The sequence below is a fragment of the Balaenoptera physalus genome, assembly GCF_965194825.1.
Source record: "Balaenoptera physalus genome assembly, chromosome: 19".
Lineage (NCBI taxonomy): Eukaryota > Metazoa > Chordata > Mammalia > Artiodactyla > Balaenopteridae > Balaenoptera > Balaenoptera physalus.
The window spans coordinates 756,304-782,670 of record NC_138900.1 but is presented as its reverse complement, the minus strand read 5'-3'; the positions used below and the strand labels follow the sequence as shown (position 1 = coordinate 782,670).

At 43.3% G+C, this 26,367-nt stretch overlaps 1 protein-coding gene and 1 long non-coding RNA gene across 2 annotated transcripts in view; both read right to left on the bottom strand.

Moving 5' to 3' along the window:
* The window catches only part of LOC309648358, a 263,978-nt gene that overhangs the window by 209,896 nt on the left and 27,715 nt on the right, over positions 1-26,367 (bottom strand). The window lies entirely within an intron of this gene.
* Positions 1,280-23,887, bottom strand: LOC309648107 (uncharacterized protein). The gene is made up of 3 exons (XM_082436241.1): positions 20,150-23,887; positions 17,465-17,594; positions 1,280-5,311 (listed from the first exon to the last, which is right to left on the bottom strand). Exons 1-3 carry the CDS (start codon positions 20,186-20,188, stop codon positions 2,484-2,486), a joined length of 2,997 nt encoding a protein of 998 aa, XP_082292367.1. The 5' UTR covers positions 20,189-23,887; the 3' UTR covers positions 1,280-2,483.

Here is a 26,367-nt window from a genome sequence, read left to right as displayed (position 1 = left end):
GATACACAGATAGCAAATGAACATCTGAAAAAACGCTCATCATGAATCCTTACAGAAACTCAAAACAAAAAGTGATGTAACTCTAAAAACTCAGTTAAAAGGCTAAAATTAACACGACTGATAAACCAAGTATTCAGTAGAATACGGAAGAAATGGAATTCTCATACATTGCTGGTAAGATGCAAAAGGTCCAATCATTTTAGATCACAATATGTTAGTTTCTTCAAAAGTAAAACAGTTGTGGGACTTCCCTGGTGATCCAGTGGTTAAGAAACTGCCTTCAAATGTAGGGGACAGGGGATTGATCCCTGGTCGGGGAACTAACATCCCACATGCCGCAGGGCTACAAACCCCACAGGCAGCAACGAAGAGCCCACTTGCCACAACAAAAACCCAACGCAGCCAAAAAAAAAAAAAACAGAAGTAAAACAGTTGTGACTCATGCATTACATTCTAAGTTACTGACAAAAGATAAAAGAAACATACATATTCTTCATATATTCATATAAAGAACACAATTTTTATACCAGCCTTATTTTCAGAAGTCAAAATCTAGAAACAAGCCAAATGCCCATAGAGAATGGATAAAGTAACCGTCGCATATCGAAAAATATTACTCAGCCAAAAACAAAACAAAAACCAAAAGCACTATATACCACTGATGAATCTCAAAGTAATTATGATACATAAAGGAAAACAAAAAAAATGTGGTAAACAACATATGATTCCAATAATATAAATTCAAGAAAATGCAAGGTATCTACTGTAAGGAAAGTAAATCAATGGTTACTTGGAGAGGTGAGAAAGGCAAGGAGATTATAATAGGAATGAGGTAAATATACCATGACAGATATGGTCACTATTAGGACTATGATGATGGTCTCAGAGGTTCACACCTATGTCAAAACTTATCAAATTGTACACTTTAAATATATTCGTATTAGCACATGTAAATTATACCTTAGTAAAGCTTTAAAAAATAGCTCAAGATTTAAAGATTTCTATGTCCCAGTCCTTTCAGAAAATAGGTTTGGCAACCTTATACTGACTCCACCATTTCTCTCCTTATGCCCTGGGGGGTTGGGGCGGCAGTCAGTCTTGCCTCAGTGGCAGCAAATATGGTGATCAATAAAGAACATTTCCACCTGAAGTCAAACAGGAATGCTGTCTGGGTCACAAGACCCACATCTGTGGACTAGATCCCCTTTTTTCTCTTTCTTCCTGCCCGTGCAGTAATGGCCTTGAGGTGAATATTACAGAGGCTAAAGGAATCCACAAAACCTTTCAATTATTTTTATTTTCTCTGATGACTTCAGCTATACAAGATAAACATGCCTGGAGGTTCTGAGATTTGTATACAAACTGATTCTACACAGTCATTTTTACATTGACACACTAGTAGGCTGCAGCCTTCTCCTCTCCCTAGTAAACCAGTTTCTGTACCAATTATGGTTTCCCCTGGACCCAATGGTCTTAGAACCAGTGACACTAGGCCAATAAATTGTGGCCATCAGGGAATATGGCTCTCTGTAAACCTGGGGAAGATAATCCCTCAACAGTGCTGAAATGCTGTGACCTCTCCTTTGAGGAAGGGCAAAAATTCATTCTGCTTTCAAAGCTCTTGAGATTCTCACAGCTGCCGCTTCTCAGGGACATCTCAGAGACTCCTAAAACACAAAGCCTCCAGGCTTCAAATGAAAACCAGAAATCCCTGCAGTCTTTCCTAGGAGGCAGTGGGCAGCAATGCAAATTTGGTCAAAACTGGCAAGCTACTGTCTGCCATCAAACCGTCCCTCCTCAGACACAGAAATTTTGAGACCCTTAAAAATTGTTCTCCCCTTTATGCTTACAGAGTACAAACCTGTGTATAAACTACCTGCACAGTAAACAGAACTTCCAAGATTAAAGAGGACATAAGGAGCTTGTAAGGCCTTGATTATTTTACAAGCCAAAGCAATCTGCAGCAGGCAGTTACCCAGTTCATGATTTGGGAGCTGGAAAAACTTACTACTGTCACGTGAGACCAACACATCCCTGTGTTGTCATTCTCTGCAAGCTGCCAGCTGAACTTTTGGTATCTTCTGGGCCAACACTGACCAGGTCCATGTCCAAGATAAGTCAGGGAGGAGTGAAAGCTGAAGCCATAAAGGTTCAGGTGACTCCTAACTTGGCCAATACATGGGAAGACAGAGGTCAGCTTCCCTGAGCACACTGGGTTGCTGACTGATGCACACTGTCAACCTGCCAGGTGGTGGAGGTGAAATGGCCTTGACCCCAGAGATGGAAGTGACATAAATCTGGGAAGAGCCCTGGACAGGTTAGAGAGTGCAACATAGTCACACACTTCCCACATAACTGAAACTTATGGGGAAATCTCCCCACTGTGCATGCTCAAATGTCTGAGAGTTAACTCAGACATATGGCTCCTCAGTTTCCTCTGGTACCCTTACACTGAACAAGAAAACTGCACATCCCCAGTACAACTAAGGCCTTTCTCTAGTGTGAACTCTCTGATGTTGGGAAAGGGTAGATTTTCGCATAAAAAATTTCCCACATTCTCTACACTCATAAGGCCTTTCTCCAGTGTGACCTCTCCGGTGTTGACTAAATTGGGAACTATCCCTAAAGGATTTCCCACACTCACTGCACACATAAGGCCTTTCTCCCGTGTGAACTCTCTGGTGGTAACGGAGTTTAGAGCTAGAGATAAAGGATTTCCCACACTCACTGCACTCATAAGGCCTATCTCCTGTGTGAACTCTCTGGTGATAACGAAGGGTGGAACTGGAGGTAAAAGATTTCCCACATTTGCTGCACTCATAAGGCCTTTTGCCTGCATGAACTCTCTGATGATAAGAGAGGGTGGCACTACTAGTAAAAGATTTCCCACACTCACTGCACACATAAGGTCTTTCTCCTGTGTGAACTCTCTGGTGTCGAATCAGTATGGAGCTATTGGTAAAAGATTTCCCACACTCATTGCACTGATAAGGCTTTTCTCCCCTGTGAACTCTCTGATGATAACCAAGGCCAGAGATTGAGGTAAAAGACTTCCCACATGCACTACACTCATAAGATCGTTCTCTATTATGAATTTTCTGGTGTGTTGAGAGGGAAGATTTTTGGCTAAAAGATTTCCCACATTCACCACACTCATAAGGTCTTTCTCCAGTGTGAGCTCTCCGGTGTTTATTGAATTGTGATCTATCCTTAAAGGATTTCCCACATTCACTGCACTCATAAGGCCTTTCTCCAGTGTGCACTCTGTGATGATAACGGAGGCTGGCACTAAAAGTAAAAGATTTCCCACATTCACTGCATTCATAAGGCCTTTCTCCTGTATGAACTCTCTGATGATAACGGAGGGTAGAACTAGAGGTAAAAGATTTTCCACATTCGCTGCATTCATAAGGCCTCTTTCCTGCATGAACTCTCTGATGGTAACAAAGGGTGGAGCTGGAGGTAAAGGATTTCCCACATTCACTGCACACGTAAGGCTTTTCTCCCGTGTGAACTCTCTGGTGTTGGATGAGTGTCCACCTATTGTTAAAAGATTTCCCACATTCACTACAGTTGTAAGGCCTTTCTCCTGTGTGAACTCTCTGGTGTAAAAGGAGGTTATTCCTTCGGATAAAGGATTTCCCACATTCACTACACTCATAAGGCCTTTCTCCAGAATGAACTCTCTGGTGATATTGGAGGTCAGACCTAGAGATAAAAGATTTCCCACATTCACTGCACTCATAAGGCCTTTCTCCTGTGTGAATTCTCTGATGATAACGGAGGGCAGAGCTAGTGGTAAAAGACTTCCCACATTCATCACACCCATAAGGCCTTTCCCCAAGGTGACCTCGTTCATGATACTGGAGGGTGGAGCTACAAGAAAAAGATTTCCCACATTTATTGCACACATACGGCTTTTCTCCTGTGTGAATTCTCCGGTGTCGAATGAGTGTCCACCTATTGTTAAAAGATTTCCCACATTCACTGCACTCATAGGGTCTTTCTCCAGTATGTACTCTGTGATGATAACGAAGGCTGGAGCTAAAGGTAAAAGATTTCCCACATTCACTACACTCGTAAGGCCTTTCTCCTGAGTGCACTCTTAGGTGTATAATTAGGTTATTTTTTCGGGTAAACGACTTCCCACATTCACTACACTCATAAGGTCTTTCTCCAGTGTGAACTCTGTGATGATAACGGAGAGCAGTACGAGTGATAAAAGATTTCCCACATTCACTGCACTCATGAGGCCTTTCTCCAGAATGAACTCTCTGATGGTAACGGAGGTCAGAACTAGAGATAAAAGATTTCCCACAATCACTGCACACATAAGGTCGTTCTCCTGTGTGAGATCTCTGATGATAACTGAGTGCAGACATAGAAGTAAAAGATTTCACACAGTCACTACACTTATAAGGCCTTTCTCCAGTTTGAAATCTCCTATGTGGAATGAACACTGAGCTATGGCTAAAAGATTTCGAACATTCACTGCACACATAACTGTTTTCTCCACTGCGCCATGGATGGGGATAAATGAGGACAGCTTTGTGGCTTAAGGATTTCCCACATTTGCTGCACTTGTACTGCCTTGCCCCAGTATGAATTCTTCGATGTTGATAGAGGGTTGAGCTTTGCCTAAAAGATTTTCCACATTCACCACATACATGAAGCTTTTTTCCAATGTGGATTCTCTGGTGCAGAACAAATGAGGATTTGTACTTGAATGCTTTCCCACATTCACTGCACACAAAACACTGTCTTCCACTGTGGACACCATGGTCCTGAACAAGTGTGTGTTTGGGGCTGAGGGCTTTCTTGCATTCTCCCCAGGTGTGATGGCTTTTCCTGCCTTGTGAAGTTGACCCGCACTGGGTGATTGTGCTTGGCTTCTCCACAATATGAGTGGCCTGTTGCTGTAGATGTCCCACGATGGTTGGGAAGTCCTTTTCAAACTCCCCACAGCACAATGGCTTCTGTGACACATGGAATCTGCAGCTCTTCACAAATGAGGCCTCATCCACACTGCTTCTGAGGGTTTTCTTTTCCATGTGCTGCTCCTGGTGCTGCTGAAAGTTTGTACTAAAATAAAATCGTTTTGCACATGCTCCACACCTCAAAAGTTTCTGCCTGTGTTGTGTTTCCTGGCATTCAGCCAAGTGGAAAACGTTTCTCAAGACTGGACCACATATCTCACAGGGGTGTGTCTTCTGGGAAGACAAAGCTGCCTTGGGAGTCCTAGCCTGTGACACTCCTAGAGAAGCGATCTGTTCAAAAGGTGCCTCTGCATCCTCTGCTCCACAGCAGCAACCTGAACAGAAAGAAATGCTGGTCAAGTACATGTCGACTATAGGGAAGGGTCAAGTTCATCACAGATGTGCATCTCTCTCATCTAGGTATTAGTCTATGAGATGCTTTTCAAGACACAGAAGTTGGAATTCAGTTGAAAGAACAGCCGACTGTTTTGCATTACTGAGCCTCAAGATCACAGAATAGTGGAGACCTCACCAGGGGAAGGAAACAAAAGACAGGGCGTGACACAGGGAAGAGAGGCAGGGTCTACAACTCATTTCTCTCCCAACGGCTTCTTACAGGATTTGTCTGCTGCTGATGTGAGACTGGGAAGAAACGTGCATCTAAGCCCATTAAAATCCCACAGCAATGTATTAGCTGCTATTCAAAATCAATTTAGGGAAATGTGAACATATCACAGCACAACCAATGTTGGTGAGTACTACAGAAACAGTGGTGAGAGAAATGGGAGAGATGTGGAGTCCAGAGAGGTGGAAATTATCCCTGGGCTGGAAGTCACAGTAGGAATCACAAGTAGTACAACTGACAAGTCAGCCAAGTGTTAACAGTGGAAAAGGAAAGATAGAAGTAAGGTATGACCACTGGAAATGGCACCTAAACCCTGGTTTAACAAAGACAGATTCCTGGTATGATCTGAACACAGCCTGATGTCATACTCTCCTTAGCTGCCATTCACCAGGACCAGGCCCCCTCTGAGCCCACCATGCCATGACTGGAGTCATATCCATCCTGGCACATCTGTAAGCCCTAGTTAAGCAACTACATGGTACATGCAAGATACAAATCCTAAGGTAAAAACAGGACAGATGAATGACTTCTACTGTCACAGAGCAACTCAGCACATAACAGACCCAGAAAACCGATCTAGAAGTGATGTCAGCATAACAGCAGAGGACACTAGCTTTCACCACCAACAAAAAACAGACAGCTAACTGCAAACGAAATTGGCCCTTGGAGGACTCAGAAATCCAATTAAGACACTGCAGCAACACAATGGAAATTGAAAAGTAGAATAACCACACAAAAAAGATCACTGGGGGGGGGGCTTCCCTGGTGGCGCAGCGGTTAAGAATCCGCTTGCCAATGCAGGGGACCTGGGTTCAAGCCCTGGTCCAGGAAGATCCCACATGCCGTGGAGCAACTAAGCCTGTGCGCCATAACTACTAAGCCTGAGCTCTAGAGCCTGTGAGCCACAACTACTGAGCCCAAGTGCCACAACTACTGAAGCCCACGCACCTAGAGCCCATGCTCCACAAGAGAAGCCACCGCAATGAGAAGCCCACACACTGCAACGAAGAGTAGCGCTGCTCGACACAACTAAAGAAAGCCCACATGCAGCAACAAAGACCCAACGCAGCCAAAAATAAATACATAAATAAATTAAAAAAAAAAAAAGGATCGCTGGGGACATCAGCTTAACAGACACATGGAGATGGATAGGAAATAAGATGAATGGTGGGAACTATGTGTATCAGCCAAATGGTGGGTGCCATCACATTCCCCAATGCCCTGCTCTGCAAAGGACCCCAGTAGCCTATGCTTCAGAGAACCTCACCAGGCCCCGATATAGCTGCAGATCCCACCATCTGCACGGCAGAGAAGGGCAAGTGTTTATAGGTGTGGACACCAGCTGCCTGCTCTGCAGAGGGTACTGGCAGCTCGTGGGACCTGCAAGAGAATAATATGCCGAATCACCCCTGTTCCCCCAAAAGTAGCTACTGCTCTATTTCAAAACCATGGCTGCCACCCCCATAAATCCTGTATGCACCCTAAACCCCAGAGCCCCAACTGTGCCATGGATACCCATATTCCATAACCTGACTCCACAGCTGTCACCTGAATGCCCGTCTCAGGCACCAGATTCATGGCCACTATGGGTGAGCTAGTTCCTCAGACCCCAGACACTTCTGTGTGCACCCATACTCCAGTCAAGGCTCCATCACTGCTCAGTGTGTGACTGCATCTCACAAAGCAAAGCCAACACTGCTGCAGGCTGTTCAGTGTCTGGGACCCTAGAACTGCTACTGCTCTGCATTTATTCACACCCTAGAATCCAGATCTATATCTGCTCCACAGTGCCCACACATCAGACACCAATGCCATCACCACCATGAAGCACCACCCCCCACCAAGAGCTGGACTTACCATCAAGAGGGAACCCCTCAGTCAAAACATTTCCCTTGGGAGAAAGAGATCAGGTGATCCCCAGCAGTCTTCTCTACTACTGTGGATACCCACAACTTTAGCTATTGAGGACCCCTGTAGTCTTTGCTGACACTGATCTCAGTTGACAGAGCTGGATAGACTCTAAGCCCCTGGGCCTTGCTGTAGTCGGAACAGCAACTACCCATCAAGCTGGCATACTAATACCCACAAAAAGGTGAAGATCTTCCCCACCAAAACCTTACGTAAAGTCTGAAAGAAATGACTGCTCCATGAAATGTATTAACATCAAAGCAAGGCTACATGAAACACACACAAAATAATCAAGGAAACATGACACACCCCGAAGGAACATAATAAGTTATCAGTTGCCCCAAAGAAAGGAAGATCTATAAGCTGTCAGACAAGAAATACACAATAATTGTTTTTTTGTTTGTTTTTTGTGTTTGGCCACATCATGAAACATGTGGGATCTTAGTTCCCTGACCAGGGATTGAACCCATGCCCCCAGCAGTGGAAGCACAGAATTTTAACCACTGGACCACCAGGGAAGTCCCTCACAATAATTGTTTTAATGAAGCTCAGTGAGCTACTAGAAAACACAGACAGACAATCCAACAAAATAAGAAAAACAATATGCAAACAAAATAAGGTTTCAAACAGAGAGACAGAAAATATGAAAAAGAACCAAACAGAAATTATGGTGAAGAGTATGATGAACAAAATGAAAAACACAGTAGAGCATCAATAGCTAACTTGATCAATCAAAACAATGAATATGAAACTGAAGGTAAGTCTTTGAAATTATCCAAAGGAGAAAAAAGACAAAACAACTAAAAAGAGTAAAAAAAAAAAAAAAAAAGTCTACATGAATTATGGGACATTGTGAAACAAAACAATATTTGCATAATGTGAGCCCTAGAAGGAGTAGAGAGAGGAAGGGGCAGAAAATTTATTTAAAGAAATAATGGATGAAAACTTTCCAAATCTGGGAAAAGTGGACATTCAGGTACATGATGCTCAGAAGTCCCCAAACAGATTCAATCCACAGAGGACTTCACCAAGACACATTAATATAAAACTCAAAAAGTAATGATAAAGAGAATTTTAAAAGCTGCAAGAAAAAAGAAAGCCCTCATACAAGGGAACCCCCATAAAGTGGTTTTCTTAGCTGAAACATTGCATACCATGAGAGTGAGATGATATGTTCTAAATGCTGGGGTGGGGGGAAAAAATTGCAAACCAAGAATACTTAACCAGCAATACTATTCTTCAGTAATAAGGAAGAAAGACTTTCTCAGACAAACAGAAACTGAGGAAGTTCATCACCACTTGATGTACCTGACCAGAAATGCGAAAGACTATAGAATTCTTCCAGGTGAAATAAAAGTATGCTAACTAGGGACTTCCCTGGTGGTCCAGTGGCTAAGACTCTGTGCTCCCAATGCAGGGGGCCCAGGCTCAATCCCTGGGCAGGAAACTAGATCCCGCATAGTGCAACAAAGATAGAAGATCCTGCATGTTGCAACTAAGACCCAGCACAGCCAAAAAAAAAAAAAAAAAAGTATGCTAACTACTAACATAAAATCATATGAAAATATAAAACACACGGGTAAAGATAAGTATATAGTCAAATTCAGAATACTCTAATACTGTAAAACTGTGTTAATCACTCAACTCAACTACAAAGAATAAAAAACAAGAGTATTAAAAACAACTATACCCACAATAACTTGTTGGTTACCCAATACACAGTATAAAAACATGTAAACTGTGACATCAAAAACATAAAATGCATGTGTGGGGGAAGTATAACAGTAGATTTTTTGTATGAGATTGAAGTTACATTGTTATCAGCATAAAATAGAATGCTATAAGCTGTTTTATATAAGCCTTATGGTAACCACAAAGCAAAAACCTATAGTAGACACAAAAGACAAGGAGAAAGGAATAAAAGTATATTACCACAGGGACTTCCCTGGTGGTGCAGTGGTTAAGAATCCGCCTGCCAATGCAGGGAACATGGGTTTGAGCCCTGGTCTGGGAAGATCCCACATGCCACAGAGCAACTAAGCCCGTGTGCCACAACTGCTGACCCTGCGCTCTAGAGCCCATGATCCACAACTACTGAGCCCACGTGCCACAACTACTGAAGCCCATGCGCCTAGAGCCTGAGCTCCACAACAAAAGAAGCCACCGCAGTGAGAAGCCTGCACACCACCAACGAAGAGTAGCCCCTGTTCACCACAACTAGAGAAAAGCCCATGCCCAGCAACAAAGACCCAATGCAGCCAAAAATAAATAAATTTTAAAAAAAAGGAGTTGGTACTTAAAAAAAAAAAAAGTATATTACCACAGAAAATCATCAAGTCACAAAGGAAGACAGCAAGAGAAGAAAAAAGAAACTACAAAACAGCCATACAATAATAAGATGGCAACAGTAGGTCCTAAAAATATTCTCCAATCAAATGACATACAGTGACTGAACAGGAAAAAAACAAACAAACAAAACCTCAACTATATGCTGCCTACAATAGAGTAACTTCAGCCTTAAGGACACACACAGGCTGAAGGTGAAGGAATTGAAAGAGATATTCCATGCAAATGGAAATCAAAAGAGAACAGAATAAGCTATACTTAAGTGAGACAAATAGCCTTTAAATCAAAAACTATCACAAGAGGGATTTCCCTGGTGGTGCAGTGGTTAAGAATCCGCCTGCCAATGCAGGGGACATGGGTTCAAGCCCTGGTCTGGGAAAATCCCACATGCCGTGGAGCAACTAAGCCTGGGCACTACAACTACTGAGCCTGCACTTTACGGTGAGCCACAACTACTGAGCCCGCGTGCCACAGTTACTGAAGCCCACGTGCCTAGAGCCCGTGCTCTGCAAAAAGAGAAGCCACTGCAATGAGAAGCCTGCACAACGCAATGAAGAGTAGACCCTGCTCACCGCTACTGGAGAAAGCCCACGCACAGCAACAAAGACCCAATGCAGCCAAAAATAATTTTTTTTTTTAAAGTCCTGCTTCTCATTCCATAGAAGAAGACTTTCTTTTTTTTCTTTTTTTTTTTTTTTTAATTTATATTTTATTTTTGGCTGTGTTGGGTCTTTGTTTCTGTGCGAGGGCTTTCTCTAGTTGTGGCAAGCGGGGACCACTCTTCATCGCGGTACGCGGGCCTCTCCTTATCGCGGCCTCTCTTGTTGCGGAGCACAGGCTCCAGACGCGCAGGCTCAGCAATTCTGGCTCACAGGCCTAGTCGCTCCGTGGCATGTGGGATCTTCCCAGACCAGGGCTCGAACCCGTGTCCCCTGCATTGGCAGGCAGATTCTCAACCACTGCGCCACCAGGGAAGCCCAATTAATTTTTAAAAAAGAAAAAAAGACCACTCTTAAAAAAAAAAAACTATCACAAGAGACAAAGTTCATTACGTAATGATAAAGAAGTTGATTTACCAGGAGGATGTAACAATTATAACTATATATATACGTACCATACATTAAAAATTAAGCAAATATGACCAGATCTGAAGGCAGAAAAATTTTTTTTTTTGGCCGCGCTGCACGGCATGCAGGATCCTAGTTCCCCAACCAGGGATCAAACCTGTGCCCCCTGCAGTAGAAGCACAGAGTCTTAACCACTGGACTGCTAGGGAAGTCCCAGCAAAAGAATATTAACACATTTTTGACTAGAGATGTATTAATACATCTTTTGTTACTCAAACGTTATTGACTGGAGACGTATCAATAAGTTTTTAGAGAGTGACACAATTAACATCACTGTGCAAAGTTGTTAGACCTTAAAATTGATCAAGGGTTCATTATACAACTTATGATTATCATTATCTTTCACATTTTGCTCCATTAGGTTTTTGTTCCAACCTCGTGTACATTATAAATGCAAGTTTATTACCATAAAATTTTCAAAAATGATGCATCGCAAAATTGAGTGAAGAAGAATTTTATGCAGATGCTTTCTCTGACTGTCTGAGTGACATATATACTAGTGTCTCAGAAGATGACAGTTCTTCAGAATATAGTTCTGATTCAAACAATGTGAATATTAGACCAACAAAAAGACAAAAAACCTTAGTGACTGACTCTGCTGTGGAAAGTGAAAATGAAACTCAAGAATGCTCCTTTGCTTCTACGTAAGAGTGGTTTGAAGACAACATTTCACAAAAATTAGAAGACTTTACAGGTGTGTCAGGTGTAACTACTGAATGTAATAACCTGCAAAGTGTTAGTGAAATAACAGAATTAATTTTTGGTAACGATTTTTTCGAGTTGGTCACTTCTCAAACTTATATCACCAACAGAATGAAAAATCATATAAAAAGTATGATAAGGCTTTAAAATGGACTAAGGTAACCAACAGTGACATGAAGAAGCCTCTTGGATTAATAATTTTGATGAGACAAATAAGAAAGTCACAGTGGAAAGAATATTGGTCGACTGATCCCTTACTTGAAACACCTATCTTTCCAAAGATTAGGACGAGAAGATTCAAACAAATAATGTCATTTCTTCACTTTAACGATAACTTGGAAACTCCACTCCCTGCAGACAGAATTTCAAAAATTAAACCTTTTTTGGCTTATTTTCTACCAAAATCTCAATCGACCTATACACCCAAACAAGAGCTATCACTTGATGAGGCAATGATAAAGTGGAGAGGACGACTCAGATTCAAAACCTATAATCCTGGAAAATTTACAAAATATGGAATTTTGGTCAGGATGCTTAATGGAAGTGAAACTGGATATATATGCAACCGTGAGATTTACATGGGTGAAGGAAAGAAACTGCAAGAAACAATATTGTTGGTCCTACAAGCTTGGTTCACGGCACCATATTTACCAAGACAATTATTACAACAGCCTGTCCACATCTGTAATGTTGTTGAAAAATAAAACCAGAGTTTGTAGGACTATAAGAGAGAATCATGGTCTACCAAACCAATTAAAGGAGAAATCTAAAAATCTACAGAGAGTAGAAATGACATTCTTACAGAAGAGAGAAGTGATTCTTCTTATATGGAAAGACAAGAGGCTAGTCTGCATGGTGACAACTATTCATGACACCTCCATAGCATCTACAGGAAAGGAAGACAGAAAGACTGGCCATCAGATAACTAAGCCCACTAGTATGTTATAGTATAATAAATATATGAAAGGAGTCGATCGATCCAATCAATATCTGGCAAACTTCAATATCCTCTGGAAAACTCGAAAATGGTATAAGAAAGTGGGTTTCTAGTTGAGTAACTGCGGTTTATTCAATGTATTTAAAATTTATTTCAGCCTTAATGCACAGAATAAAATGACTTACAAGCAATTTTTAAAATAAATTTATTCATCTATTTATTTATTTTTGGCTGCGTTGGGTCTTTGTTGCTACGTGCAGGCTTTCTCTAGTGGCAAGCAGGAGCTACTCTTTGTTGTGGTGCGCGGCCTTCTCACTGAGGTGGCTTCTCTTGTTGTGGAGCATGGGCTCTAGGCACGAGGGCTTCAGTAGCTGTGGCACGCGGGCTCAGTAGTTGTGGCTCACGGGCTTAGTTGCTCCACTGCATGTGGGATCTTCCTGGACCAGGGAGTGAACCCATGTCCCCTGCATTTGCAGGTAGATTCTTAACCACTGCACCACCAGGGAAGTCCCATAAGCAATTTTTGTCAGCAGTAGCTAGAGAATGGGTAACTGACCATTCCGGTGAATGCAGTGGTAGTCCCACACCTGATTCTTCTCATGGCATTTCTAAAAGAGGCCCCCAAGAGACTTCCCTGGTGGTCCAGTGGGTTAGACTCCACACTCCCAATGCAGGGGGCCCGGGTTCGATCCCTGGTTGGGGAACTAGATCCCATATTCATGCCTCAACTACGAGTCTGCATGTCACAACTAAGAAGTCCACCGTACTGCAATAAGAAGCCCGTGTGCCACAACTAAAAGATCCCGCATGCAGCAACTAAGACCCAGCACAGACAAAATAAATAAAATAATAAATAAATATTTTAAAAATAAACAAATAAAAAAATAAAAGAGCCTCCCCGCAAAGATCCACCTTGTTGACTACCAGGTAAAATAAAAGAACATATTCTAGAGGAAATAATACCCACAGGGCTAAAAAAAAAAAAAAAAAAGCTTCCAGAAAGTATAGAGTCTGCTTTTTCAGGGGAAAGCACAGTGAAACACAGTGTATTTGTAATAGATGTTCTGTTCCCCTGCACAGAGGTTCCTGCTATACTGTCTATCACACTCTAACAAAGTATTAGAATGCTTTAGTAAGACATGTACAAAGTTTCAAATAAATACATTAAGTGCAAAAAAAGTTGTTGATATTTACTCAAACCAACAAATTGCTGGCCACAGGCATTAGTTTCTGAAAAAATCCCCTGGTCAGTAATGTGCTAATAGGGAACTTAAATATCCCCCTTTCAACACAGGTGGATATCCAGATAGAAAGTAAGGGTATCTTTGAATTGGACAACACTTTAGTCCAAATGAATGTAACGAATGTATACAGAACATTCCATCCTATTATAGCAGAATACACACTCTTCTCAAGCGCATATAGAATATTCTCTAGGATAGATTATATGCTCTATGTCAAACAAGTCTTAACAAACTTCAGAAGACTCAAACCGTATCAAGCAACTTTTCCTAACACAATGGATAACACTAGAAACCAGCAACAGTCAGATATGTGAACATTAAACAATATGCTCTTGGCCAATCAATCTGTCAAAGGAAAAAATCAACAGGAAAATCAAACGTACCTTGAGAAAAACAAAAATAGAAACAAAACATATGGAATGTGCAAAAGCAGTTTTAAGAGAAAAGTTTAGAGCAATAAATGCCAGCATTAAGAAAAAAATCAAGTTTAGAGCAATAAATGCCAGCATTAAGAGCAAAAAATGTCAGCATTAAATAAACAACCAAACTTTACATCTCCAGGAACTAGAAAAAGAACAAATTAAGGCCAAAGTTAGCAGAACAAAGGAAAAAATAAAGATCAGAGCAGAGGGGAATTCCCTGACAGTCCAGTGGTTAGGATTCCGTGCTTCCACTGCAGGGGGCGCAGGTTCGTTCACTAGTTGGGGAACTAACATCCCTGCATGCCACATGGCACAGCCAAAAAAGAAAAAGAAAAAAAAAAGAAAAAAGAAAGATCAGAGCAGAAATAAATGAAATAGAAACTATAAAAACAATAAAAAAGATTAACAATACTAAGAACTGGTTTTGTTTAAAGATAAATATAACTGACAAACCTTTCTCTAGACTTCTGAGAGGGAAGACTCAAATAAATTAACAGAGAAATAAAAGAGAAACAAAGGATCATAAAAGACTACTATGAACTGTTATACACCAACAAATTAGATAACCTAAAAGAAACAGATATATTTCTAGAAACAAACAACCTACCAAACCTGAATCATAAAGAAATAGAAAATTTGAATAGACCAATAACAAGTAAGGAAATTGAACCAGTAAGCAAAAATCTTCCAACAAAAATAGGCCATGACCAGATAGATTTCATTGGTGAAATTTATATTTTAATATGTAAAACATTGATATATAAAGTACTCTACAACTCAACAGGAAAAGAACAATCTGATTAAAAAGTGAACATTTTAGTGAGGTGGATGGAGTTAGAGTCTGTCATACAGAGTGAAGTAAGTCACAAAGAGAAAAACAAATACAGTATGCTAACACATATATATGGAATCTAAGGGAAAATAAAGGTCATGAAGAACCTAGTGGCAAGACGGGAATAAAGACACAGACCTACTAGAGAATGGACTTGAGGATGGGGGAGGGGGAGGGGTAAGATGTGACAGGGTGAGAGAGTGGCATAGACATATATACACTACCAAATGTAAAATAGATAGCTAGTGGGAAGCAGACGCATAGCACAGGGAGATCAGCTCGGTGCTTTGTGACCACGTAGAGGGGTGGGATAGGGAGAGTGGGAGGGAGGGAGATGCAAGAGGGAAGAGATATGGGAACATATGTATATGTATAACTGATTCACTTTGTTATAAAGCAGAAACTAACACACCATTGTAAAGCAATTATACTCCAATAAAGATGTTTAAAAAAAAAAAGTGAACATTTTATCAAAGATAAAATGGCTGAATAGACATTTTATCAAAGATCTACAAATGGCTAACAGGTATATGAAAAAATGTTCCTCTTCACTAATCATCTCACTAATCATCAAGAAAATGCAAATCAAAACCACAATGAGGTAACACCTCATATCTGATAAGTCAGTTACTATCAAAAAGAGCAGAGGAAAAAGAAAAAGAGCAGAGATAACAAATATTGGTGAGGGCATAGATATAAGGGAACCCTTCTTTGTCCACTGTGGTTGGAATTTTTAAAAAATAAATAAGGGCAAAATCATAGAAACAGAGAGTAAAATACCAGGAACTGGGGAATATGGGAAATGGGGAGATGTTAGTCAAAAGGTACAAATGTTCAGTTAAAATTAATAAGTTCTGCAGATGTAATGTATGGCATGGTGACTATAGTTAACAATCATGTTGTATACTTGAACTTAAAGTAGATCTTAAGCATTCTTACCAAAACACTAACAACAATAAAAACAACAACAATGTAACTTTATGAGGTGATAGATGTTTAATTAACTTCAACGTGGCAATTATTTCACAATGTATAGATATACCAAGTCATCACTTGTACACATCAATATATATAATTTTCGAGCTTCCCTGGTGGCACAGTGGTTAAGAATCCACCTGCCAATGCAGGGGACACAGGTTCGAGCCCTGGTCCAGGAAGAGCCCACATGCCGCGGAGCAACTAAGCCCACGAGCCACAACTACTGAGCCTGCGTGCCACAACTACTGAAGCCCGCATGCCTAGAGCCTGTGCTCCGCAACAAGAGAAGCCACCTCAATGAGAAGTCCGCACACCACAACAAAGAGTAGCCCCCACTTGCCGCAACTAGAGAAAGAACGCGCACAGCAACAACGACCCAATGCAACTAAAAATAAATAAATAAATAAATAAATTTATTAAACAAAACAAAACAAAAAAACAACACTACAGAGACTTCCCTGGTGGTCCAGTGGGTAAGACTCCACGCTCCCAATGAAAGAGGCCCAGGTTCAATCCCTCGGGGAACTAGATTCCCCATGCAGGCGACAACTAAGAGTACGCATGCTGCAACTAAGAAGTCTGCATGCCACAACTAAGAGTCCGCATGCTGCAACTAAAGATCCTGCATGCCCCATTGAAGACCCAGTGCAGCCAAAATAAATAAATAAAATAAATAATTTTTTTAAAAAAACTTTGGATAAACATATATTTTAAAAATAAATAAATAAACACTACAAACCTTGCAGTAGGACACTGAAAAGTAGCTAATGGTTCAGGTAAGTAATGACCATGACAATGCCTGCATGCTTGGCACAGGCAGGCACAAAGAAATGTTAGGTAAATGAAGGGATCAAGGGAGTTCCCTGGCGGTCCAGTGGTCAGGACTTGGTGCTTTCACTGCCGTGGCCCTGGTTCAATCTCTGGTCAGTGAACTAAGATCCCTCAAGCCATGCAGCTCAGCCAAGAGAAAAAATATATATATAAAATTAAATTAAATTAAAATAAAAATAAATAAATAAAAGAAGGGATCAAATCTCGGACACAGAGGTGAAAAGGATCTAGACACACTGACCCAGACAGAGAGAAGGAAGTAAGGTAGACTCCATTAAGCTCACTGCAATACTACTGGCTTGGAATCCTTTTCCTAACAGCGTTCAGTACAGCAGGTATCGGGGTTGATATTGCAGGAGAAAGAAGAGGGCAGTGCAAACAACCCAGTCATAGCTACCACAGCAACTACACAAAAAGCTTGGGAAGCAAGTAGTGCCCACAGTTCACATGTAGAAAAACAGAGCACCCCCTGGGCAAAGGGGGGGTGAGGTGGGATAGAGCCTAGTCCAGGACACTGGGAAGGCTGTGAGTCTTACCCAGTGAGGATATAAGTGCAAAGTTCTCCAGCATCACATCGAGGTACAGGCGTCTCTGAGTCTCATTAAGGAGTCTCCATTCCTCCCAGGAGAAGTACACAGCAATGTCCTCAAAGGTCACACTGCACTTCTATGAGAAAGACAGAATGAGCTATGAACATTCTCTAAGATCCCACAATCCATCTCATCACACATCTATCCCACCCTCATCCTCTTCCAGAGCTCTCCACCGAACAGGAATTTCAGCCCTAAGTGCCACTGATGCCCACCTATCCCTCAGGGTCTCTTTATTCACTGTGTTCAGCCCTCAACAACACTGGACAGGACAGCACAGAGATGTCATCCAAGCTCTAGTCCTGGCCTGTAGGGTCCCATCCATCCTGTCAATCAATTCCTCTGGGGTCTCTAGGTTGTGACTCACAGACACAACCAAACTTGGGTTCAAGCTTCAACCTTCAGTCCCCAATAACAGGGCCGTGGTGACATGAGCTAGCACTTCCTCTTAGTGAGCCCATCATTCTGTAGACTGTACCTCTCTCACATCTTCAGTCCCCACAGTTGCACTCCCACAACTATGCACGTGGGGAAAACTGCTTTGAAGGCCTCCTTCATACCTTTATTGATCCTTGCTTCAATTTTAACCACCCAGAAGCACATGTGATTACAGATGCCCATGACCCACTTCCACTTTTGTGCTGCACTCCCTGTCCTCTCAGCGGCCACAACTGTCCTCTCTCCCTCAACCTTCCTTGGAATCCTGGCCCTGATGGTGTCCGTTCCAGGCACAGTGATTCTCACAAATGACCATATTTGCCCCAGACCTACCCACCATCAAGATCAAACACACCACACCCCACCAAACCTCACCACAAAATTCTGGTGAACCTATACATTAGTGAATTCGCAGGAGCCCTAGCCTCATCATCTTGTTTCAATTACTCCAATGCCTCCACAGCCATCTCATGTCCACTCATCTCACAAAAGCTTTAGTCGCCTGTCAAAACATTCTCTTCAATTCAGTTACCCATTCTCTTCCATATGGTTACCATGTTCACTTCTATCCTTCACCTGCATTTGTGTGCTCAGCAACCCTGATCAGGTGTGGAGCAGGGAAACCACTCATCATGCACCCTCCTCTTTCAGACCAGCGAACAGCATTGCCAGGATGACCTGCATTCCCCCACCTAAATGGGATCCACAGCTCCTCCCTGCTCCACACAACAGCCACCTTCCTCCCCAGATTTCCAGACACCCAACTGCTGCCTCTACTGCTTTCTCTGAAACATCTCAGACTCTTGACAGGGCCAAAACAAAACATCTGATATTCCCAAGTAAAATTAACCTACCATAACTTCCCCATCCCAGTTGATGGAGCTTTCATCCCATTAGCTCCTAAAACCGGAAACACTGGGGTCATCCCTGACTCTTCCCTTTCTCTCCCTCACCTTCAACATCCAAAAATCTACTTGACTCTTCTTAAAACATGGATGGAAAGTCCAACTTCTTTCCCACCTCTGTGGCCACCACCCTGGTCCAACACTCATCTGGATTACAGTAAATGCCTCCTTGGCGGCTCCCTGCCTTTTATATTACTCATACAGTCTGCTCTCTTCTTTGCAGCCAATGGAACCCACTAAGACCTGCATAAGAACCAACCCCTTCCTCTTATCCAAACCTCTCATTATCTCCATAACAGATGTCCAAATTCTTGACAGCCACATTACAGACCTGATTCTTGACACTCAGCTCTTTGTTCCTAATAAAATGGAAACTGACTGTACCCTGTCTCCAACATAGTCATACCTCCAAACATTTGCACACGTCAGTATCTGGTCCTGTCACAACCTTTCACACGTGTTTATATTGGCTGATAGCAATAGCAATACCTCCGTGTAACACTTGGCCTGCACTCAAGACTGGGCTTGAGGTATCCCCAGGGTCCCCACGAGCTGGGAAAAAAGCAAGGAAGATGTTAAAGACACCACAATCCCAGACACCATTTGGGTGGTGTCAGGGCCAGTGAGTGATTGGGACATCCATCCTCTCCTTCCATGTATAGGTTTCCTAAGTGCTTTTCATCCTTCAGAACCTGCGGAGAGGGGTAGGCAACAAGGGCTGGGCTCCAGATGAGGTCAGGCCTCCCCTGTATCCCCGTCCAGCCCTGGTTCCCAGTGACCTCCAGCTAAGTGACTAGCTTCTGCGCCTCAGTCTTCAATGCTGCTTCTTACTAGCGCCTTGTGCCTCACTGTCTTTTTATCCCCATTCTAGTTTGTTCTCTCTTTAATCAGTTTTTGGAAAACTTTTGAAACCCTAATACAGACTGTATTCCTCTTCTGTACACTACCCTCCATGGCATCCAGGTCCCTCAGAATGAACAACCTCTCTGCCAGCCAGTCCAGGGGTCACGCTACCACACACTTCCCTGCAGACATCAGACGGACCCCAGGTTTCCCAATATTCCCGGCTCAATCCGACCTCCAAGCCTTTGCACCTGCCGGTCCCTCCGCCTGTCACCCTCTCTCACGCGGCCATCACACTGCCTGTCAAAAACAGACCCACCCACGAACGCCCCACCATCCCGGACACCGCGGCCTGGGCTACGGGCACGTGAGCAGGCGCCCCGCACTCGGGGCTTTAGTGTCTGGTGGGGTGAGGACGGGGAGGGCCCCGAGGATGAGCGTTTACCTGAGGCGGGGTCCTCAGCGCCGCCGCCGCCGCCGCCATCAGAGTCTGGGGGCAGAGCGGGGCCGGTAGCGGCGGGAGAGGCGGGTGGACGCGGGCACGGCCTTCCCTCTCCCGGGCCTGGCGCGGGGCACCCCCGGCGGCGTCGCCGAACTTCAGACCGGCCTCTATGCAGCGGGGACAGCGACTCCTCTTGGACCTTCTCAACCCTGTCACCTAAGTCCCTGCCCACCGCTCCGGAGCGACAACAGATACGAAAGCAGTAAAAATGGCCGCCACGAGGAGGACGCCGGAAGTCCTGCCCCGATGAGATGCGCACGCACGGAAATGCCTTTATCCTGACCTTTCATTGGCTCAACTCGGCGCACTACCTTCCGGGTAATGTAGTTCCTAGCGTTCTAGAGCTCCTTCCCCCCACCACCCCACCCCACCCCCCCGAAAGGTGTTCTCCATCTTGACCACCAGACAGTGGTCCAAGCGGTACTCTGGGGAGTACTTGAGAGTGGTCATCCTACCTAGACGGAGGGAGGGGCTTTACTCGCTGTGAACTGCAGGAGAAAGACGTAGTTTCATACTCCGTGAAGGTCAGCCTGCTACCAGGGAATAAAATTGAGATGCTCCCAAATCTACTTATCTAAATGGCTATATAATTCCACAGAGTAATTCAGACATAAAATAATCCACCCATAGTTGGAGACATTGTGCTATTCTTCTTGAAATACGTGTAGCCCGAGGCATTAGTAAGTTTTGTAAATTCTATTATGATTGGCTGGGAACAAAGGAAAAGACTGTACAGGGACATGACTGAGAAGAAAGAAGATAGGTGTTTGGCCACCCTGAAACAAACAGGATCTCTGCCTCTGGTTCCCACAGAAAACTCTGCCTTGCCTTTATAGTTAGCAATTATGTCCTACCCATTGAGGAACACTTATTTATTTATTTATTTGGTTGCACTGGGTCTTAGTTGCAGCAAGCAGTCTTCTTAGTTGCGGCTCACCGGCTCTTTAGTTTCAGCATGTGGGCTCCTTAGTTGTGACATAAGAACTCTTAGTTGCAGCATGCATGTGGGATCTAGTTCCCTGACCAGAGATTGAACCCAGGTCCCCTTCATTGGGAGCATGGAGTCTTAACCACTGCGCCACCAGGGAAGTCCCATTGAGGAACACTTTTATCCATATAATATTTCTTACTGTATATCCTGAGATATACTCAACGCCATTTAGTAAACTGACATCTATCTCAGATGGAGACCAACGTAACTAATGCTGTTTTGGCTGAGGTCAGTGACTGCAACTTTCAGAGTCACAGCGTGTCTCTGTTACCGAACCAGGTTCGTTTGCCCCACATTCAGAAAGTAAAAGGCTGAGACGCTGAGGTTTGCAGCAGAAAAAGGGTTTATTCGTGTGGCATCAAAGGGAGGAGTCAGGACAACTAGTCTTAGATCCACCTCCCTAACAGGAGGGTGTTGGGATATTTATGGCCTAGAGGAGGAGGGTGGTCTCAGGCCTAGGGAATGTAGGCAAGAAAAAAGTGAAGAAATCTGTGTTCTGCACAGGCATATCTGAGCTATATTCTTCTTCATGGGAAGCATATTCAGAAAATGGTGGCATTAGCATGATCTAAGGGTGGACACTCACACAGGCCCAGTTGAATGGTTGGTGGTCTTGACCAGTTTGAACTGGACAAGACTAACTGCATGTTCCTGAACAACAATTTAAGGAACTGTTACTATAGCGACCCATACCTCAGAGATGTTATCTATAAGGTTTTGTGATATATTGTCTAAGCTAGGTGAAGCTTGGAGGGTATGTAATTTGCAAAAACAATTAAAGCAAGTTTACTCAGTGAAGGCAGGTTACAGGATATTATTTATAAAGCCAGTTAGAGTTTCAGGGAACTAATTGATAACTGCCCTTGGTTTCATCTGCTAAGGGAACATCTGAACCCCATGATCTCATGTTGTTGCTGGTAAGTGATTATCATTCTCCAGTGATTGCAGGTACAGCTCTGCAAGGGGAATTGAGATTATCTCAGAAAACAGTTTGAAATGCAAATATCAGGAAATTAGAAATAGTATTGAGGCATTTGTTCAAAGATAATGAAAGAAATAGCTCTGGGTACATATCATGGAATTTTTTTTTTAATTATTTATTTATTTATTTATTTTGGCTGTGTTGGGTCTTCGTTTCTGTACGAGGGCTTTTTCTAGTTGCGGCAAGCGGGGGCCACTCTTCATCGCGGTGCGCGGGCCTCTCATTATCGCGGCCTTTCTTGTTGCGGAGCACAGGCTCCAGACGCGCAGGCTCAGTAGTTGTGGCGCACGGGCTTCGTTGCTCCGCGGCATGTGGGATCTTCCCAGACCAGGGCTCGAACCAGTGTCACCTGCATTAGCAGGCAGATTCTCAACCACTGCGCCACCAGGGAAGCCCTCATGGGATTTTTTTTTTTAATAAATTTATTTATTTATTTATTTATTTTTGGCTGTGTTGGGTCTTCGTTGCTGTGCGTGGGCTTTCTCCAGTTGTGGTGAGTGGGTGGGGCTACTCTTCGTTGTGGTGCGCGGGCTTCTCATTGTGGTGGCTTCTCTTGTTGCGGAGCATGGGCTCTAGGTGCACGGGCTTCAGTAGTTGTGACACACAGCCTCAGTAGTTGTGGCTCACGGACTCTAGAGCGCAGGCTCAGTAGTTGTGGTGCACCAGCTTAGTTGCTCCACGGCATGTGGGATCTTCCCGGACCAGGGCTCGAACCCGTGTCCCCTGCATTGGCAGGTGGATTCTTAACCACTGCGCTACCAAGGAAGTCGGGATTTTTTTTTTTATAAATTTATTTATTTATTTATTTATTTGGCTGCGTTGGGTCTTCGTTGCTGTGCGCGGGGTTTTCTCTAGTTGCAGCAAGTGTCGCTGAGGTGCATGGGCTTCTCATTTGCAGTGGCTTCTCTTGTTGTGGAGCATGGGCTGAAGGCGTGCAGTCTTCAGCAGTTGTGGCACACGGGCTCAGTAGTTGTGGCTCGTGGGCTCTAGAGCGTCGGCTCAGTAGTTGTGGTGCACAGGCTTAGTTGCTCCGCAACATGTGGGATCTTCCCCGACCAGGGCTCGAACCCGTGCCCCCTGCATTGGCAGGTGGATTCTTAACCACTGTGCCACCAGGGAGGTCCTGCACGTATGTAATTTTAAAAGGGATGAATAAATGAGTTATGTAATGTGGGTAATTCAAGATTACAATAACACCTTGAAAGAGGCTCACAGAAGAGAAGAAGCACAGATCATGAGAAGCACAGGTTACTGTCGTGGTCCGAACGCAGGTTGGAAAAGAATTTCCAGACACAAGGCAGAATGTAAAGAGGATAGAATTTATTAGAGGGAATGGTTGCTGCCAGAACAGTGGGCCGACTTCAGAGTAGTCTGGGAGAGCCGACCCCAAACACGTGCTATCAGTCAGTTTTTATAGCCAGAGAAAAAAGGAATGGTCCAAGGTGAAATTTTCGTTTTCTGATTGGTCGAGGCACATATACCTTCCTTCTGTAGGGTGGGAGTGGGACAGGGCAGATACCTTTCCTTATTTGGAACGAGAGAGGAACAGGTCCCGTCGCCCAGGTGGGCTCAGGAATTTCATAACCATCGCAACATGGCGGGGAGAGTGACAAGAGCCCGGTAGGGTATGTGACGCTGAAACTTTTTCAGGTAGGGTTGTCCTTTGTCCTTGACCATTGTCTTTGGAGCACCACGGTCACAACCTGGACTTTCAATTGGTGTCTGAAGTTGGGTTGCGGGGGGGGGGGTCCTACGAGGGTCAGTCTTGTAGGACTGAGCCCTTAACCTTGGAATCTGATGCTATCTCAGGGTAGACAGCATCAGAATTAAGTTAAATTGCAGGACACCCAGCTAGTGTTGGAGAATTGGTTGCTATTGTGTGCAAATCCACCCCTCCCCCATACACAGTGGAAATTGGGACAGAACCTTCAGGTGGTAAGCAGAGAACCCTGAGTTCTAAATTGTAAAAGAATGAAGTTGAGCCCATGACTGTGCTGGAAATTTGGCTACTGAGAAGTTCTTGTTTTTACAAAGTGTATTTTTTTTTTCACTCATGAGAAGCTTAAGGAGAATTAAACTTGGAGGGAAAGAAATAATCAAATGAAAGTAGAAAGAGGTGAAAGTGTGGAAGGAAGCTACCACCTTGTGCTGTTTCATTATTTCAAAAACATGTACTAAACATCTCACCAGCTTCAGAGACAGGTCTAGATATGTGTTATATATCAGTGAAGAAAGAAATGTGTCCTCATGTAGTGTCCTTCAAAAGCCTTTATTGAGGAGCGTAACCAATAAGTCACAAAGAAAATGCTACATGTTATAGTAAATTATAAGGTGACAGGTAGAAATGAAAAAAAAAAAAAAAAAAGAGCAGCACCAAGGAATAACAAGAATGTGGAGTCAGGAGGATTTCAGTAGGAAACAGAGGGTTGTTCTCATAAGGAGATGATATTTGAGCACACAATTAAAGGTGGGGAGGAAGGGAATTCCCTGGCGATCCAGTGGTTCGGACTCTGCACTCTCACTGCCGAGAGCGCGGGTTCAATAATCCTTGGTTGGGGAACTAAGATCCCACAAGCCGTGCAGCTCAGCCAAAAAAATAAATAAATAAATAAGGATCCACGGAGAAGAAACAGTCAGTACAATGTCCTAGTCCCAAGGTCCAGAAATTGGATGTGATTGTTGTCTGACATTAGTTTTTTTTTTAATATTTTTTTTTGATGTGGATCATTTTTTTAAAGTCCTTATTGAATTTGTTACAATATTGCTTCTGTTTTATGTTTTTGGGTTTTTGGCCACGAGGCATGTGGGATTTTAGTTCCCCAACCAGGGATCAAACCCACACCCCCTGCATTGGAAGGCGAAGTCTCAACCATTGGACTGCCAGGGAAGTCCCTGTTTGACATTGTTAGTGATATACTTTGGTGAATTTTAATAATTCATACGAAATTCGCCTACTGTGTGCACAGTTCCATAAATACATCCATATGTCTCTACTGCAGACCTCCTTTCAACAATCTTCTCAACTTTTCCTTCCTTACCAGGGCAGATCATTGGCTGCTATCCTCGAATCTATATATATGGTCACCTTTGAATAACGATTCTTCCACACAAAATGGATGGCCAAATCATAGCATAACCCATTGGAAAAACGTTTCTACTCCATTATCTTTCAGGGACACCCTGAATGTGGCTGTGATGCGGCCACTGTCGATTTTACGTGCACCCATAAAGCAAAATGAGCCAAGCAGAACCCCAGCTCAAGCTTTCTCCTCTTCCCTCTGGCTGTGCAGGGCGCCCAGACAGCCACGGAAGTGAGTTGTTACCATGTTGGTGGGGTCTCAACTACCTATTCATGCAGCCTAGTTGTGTTCTCTAGAACTGATCTGGCTCAATCCTGGCTGTACATTTCTACCTTATAATGGAATACAGCAGTGTCCATAGACTTCATGACTTGGTTGGTCCAATCAGGGTCCTTAGACTTCATGACTTGGTTGGTCCAATAGACCAACGACCCTCATAGTGGGTCGTTCTGGATGCATGGATATCTGATGCCCCATACTCAAGTGTTCTGTTCTTATTCTAGCACAGTGACCCATCAGGAGCTGTTTCAAAATGATGTATAAATCTGTCCTGCAGATGGTATGGACTTCCTCCAGAGCCCCAGGAGGCTGCATTGTGATTCTCTGGCGGGGGTTGAGAATACGATTCCTACTCAACTTGGGTGAAACTTATAGGATATAAGCTATTATATTGTATGTTAAGTAGTTGAAAAAGAATTCACAATGGCCAATGTGAACTTCCATGTTAGTTGTTTTGAAACATCTGCTGTGGGACTGCTAGTGTTACTTCAGATAAAAAATTTGATTGACAATGTACCTCATTGAAACAGAAAAAGCAAATGATAGCGATGACACCTCTTGGGGCATAACCGTTACACCCGCTGACAGACTCCTTAAAAAGAAACCACTGGACTTCCCTGGCGGTCCAGCGGTTAAGACTCCGTGCTTCCAATGCAGGGTATGAAGGTTCAATCCCTGGTCGGGGAACTAAAGTTCCACATGCCTCACGGTGCAGCTGAAAAGTTTAAAAATAAAAAGAAAGAAAAAGGGAGAAGGAAAGAAAGAAAGAAGGAAAGAAATAAAGGAGAAAGAAAGAAAGAAAGAAAGAAAGAAAGAAAGAAAGAAAGAA

What these genes read in the sequence shown, in the direction of transcription:
- LOC309648107 (XM_082436241.1), bottom strand. Translation starts at nt 20,188, where the DNA reads ATGGCGGCGGCGGCGGCGGCGCTGAGGACCCCGCCTCAG. An exon ending in CGCTGAGGACCCCGCCTCAG is followed by an intron (nt 17,595 to 20,149) that starts GTAAACGCTCAT and finishes TCTTTCTCATAG; the next exon opens with AAGTGCAGTGTGACCTTTGA. An exon ending in TGCACTTATATCCTCACTGG is followed by an intron (nt 5,312 to 17,464) that starts GTAAGACTCACA and finishes CTTTCTGTTCAG; the next exon opens with GTTGCTGCTGTGGAGCAGAG.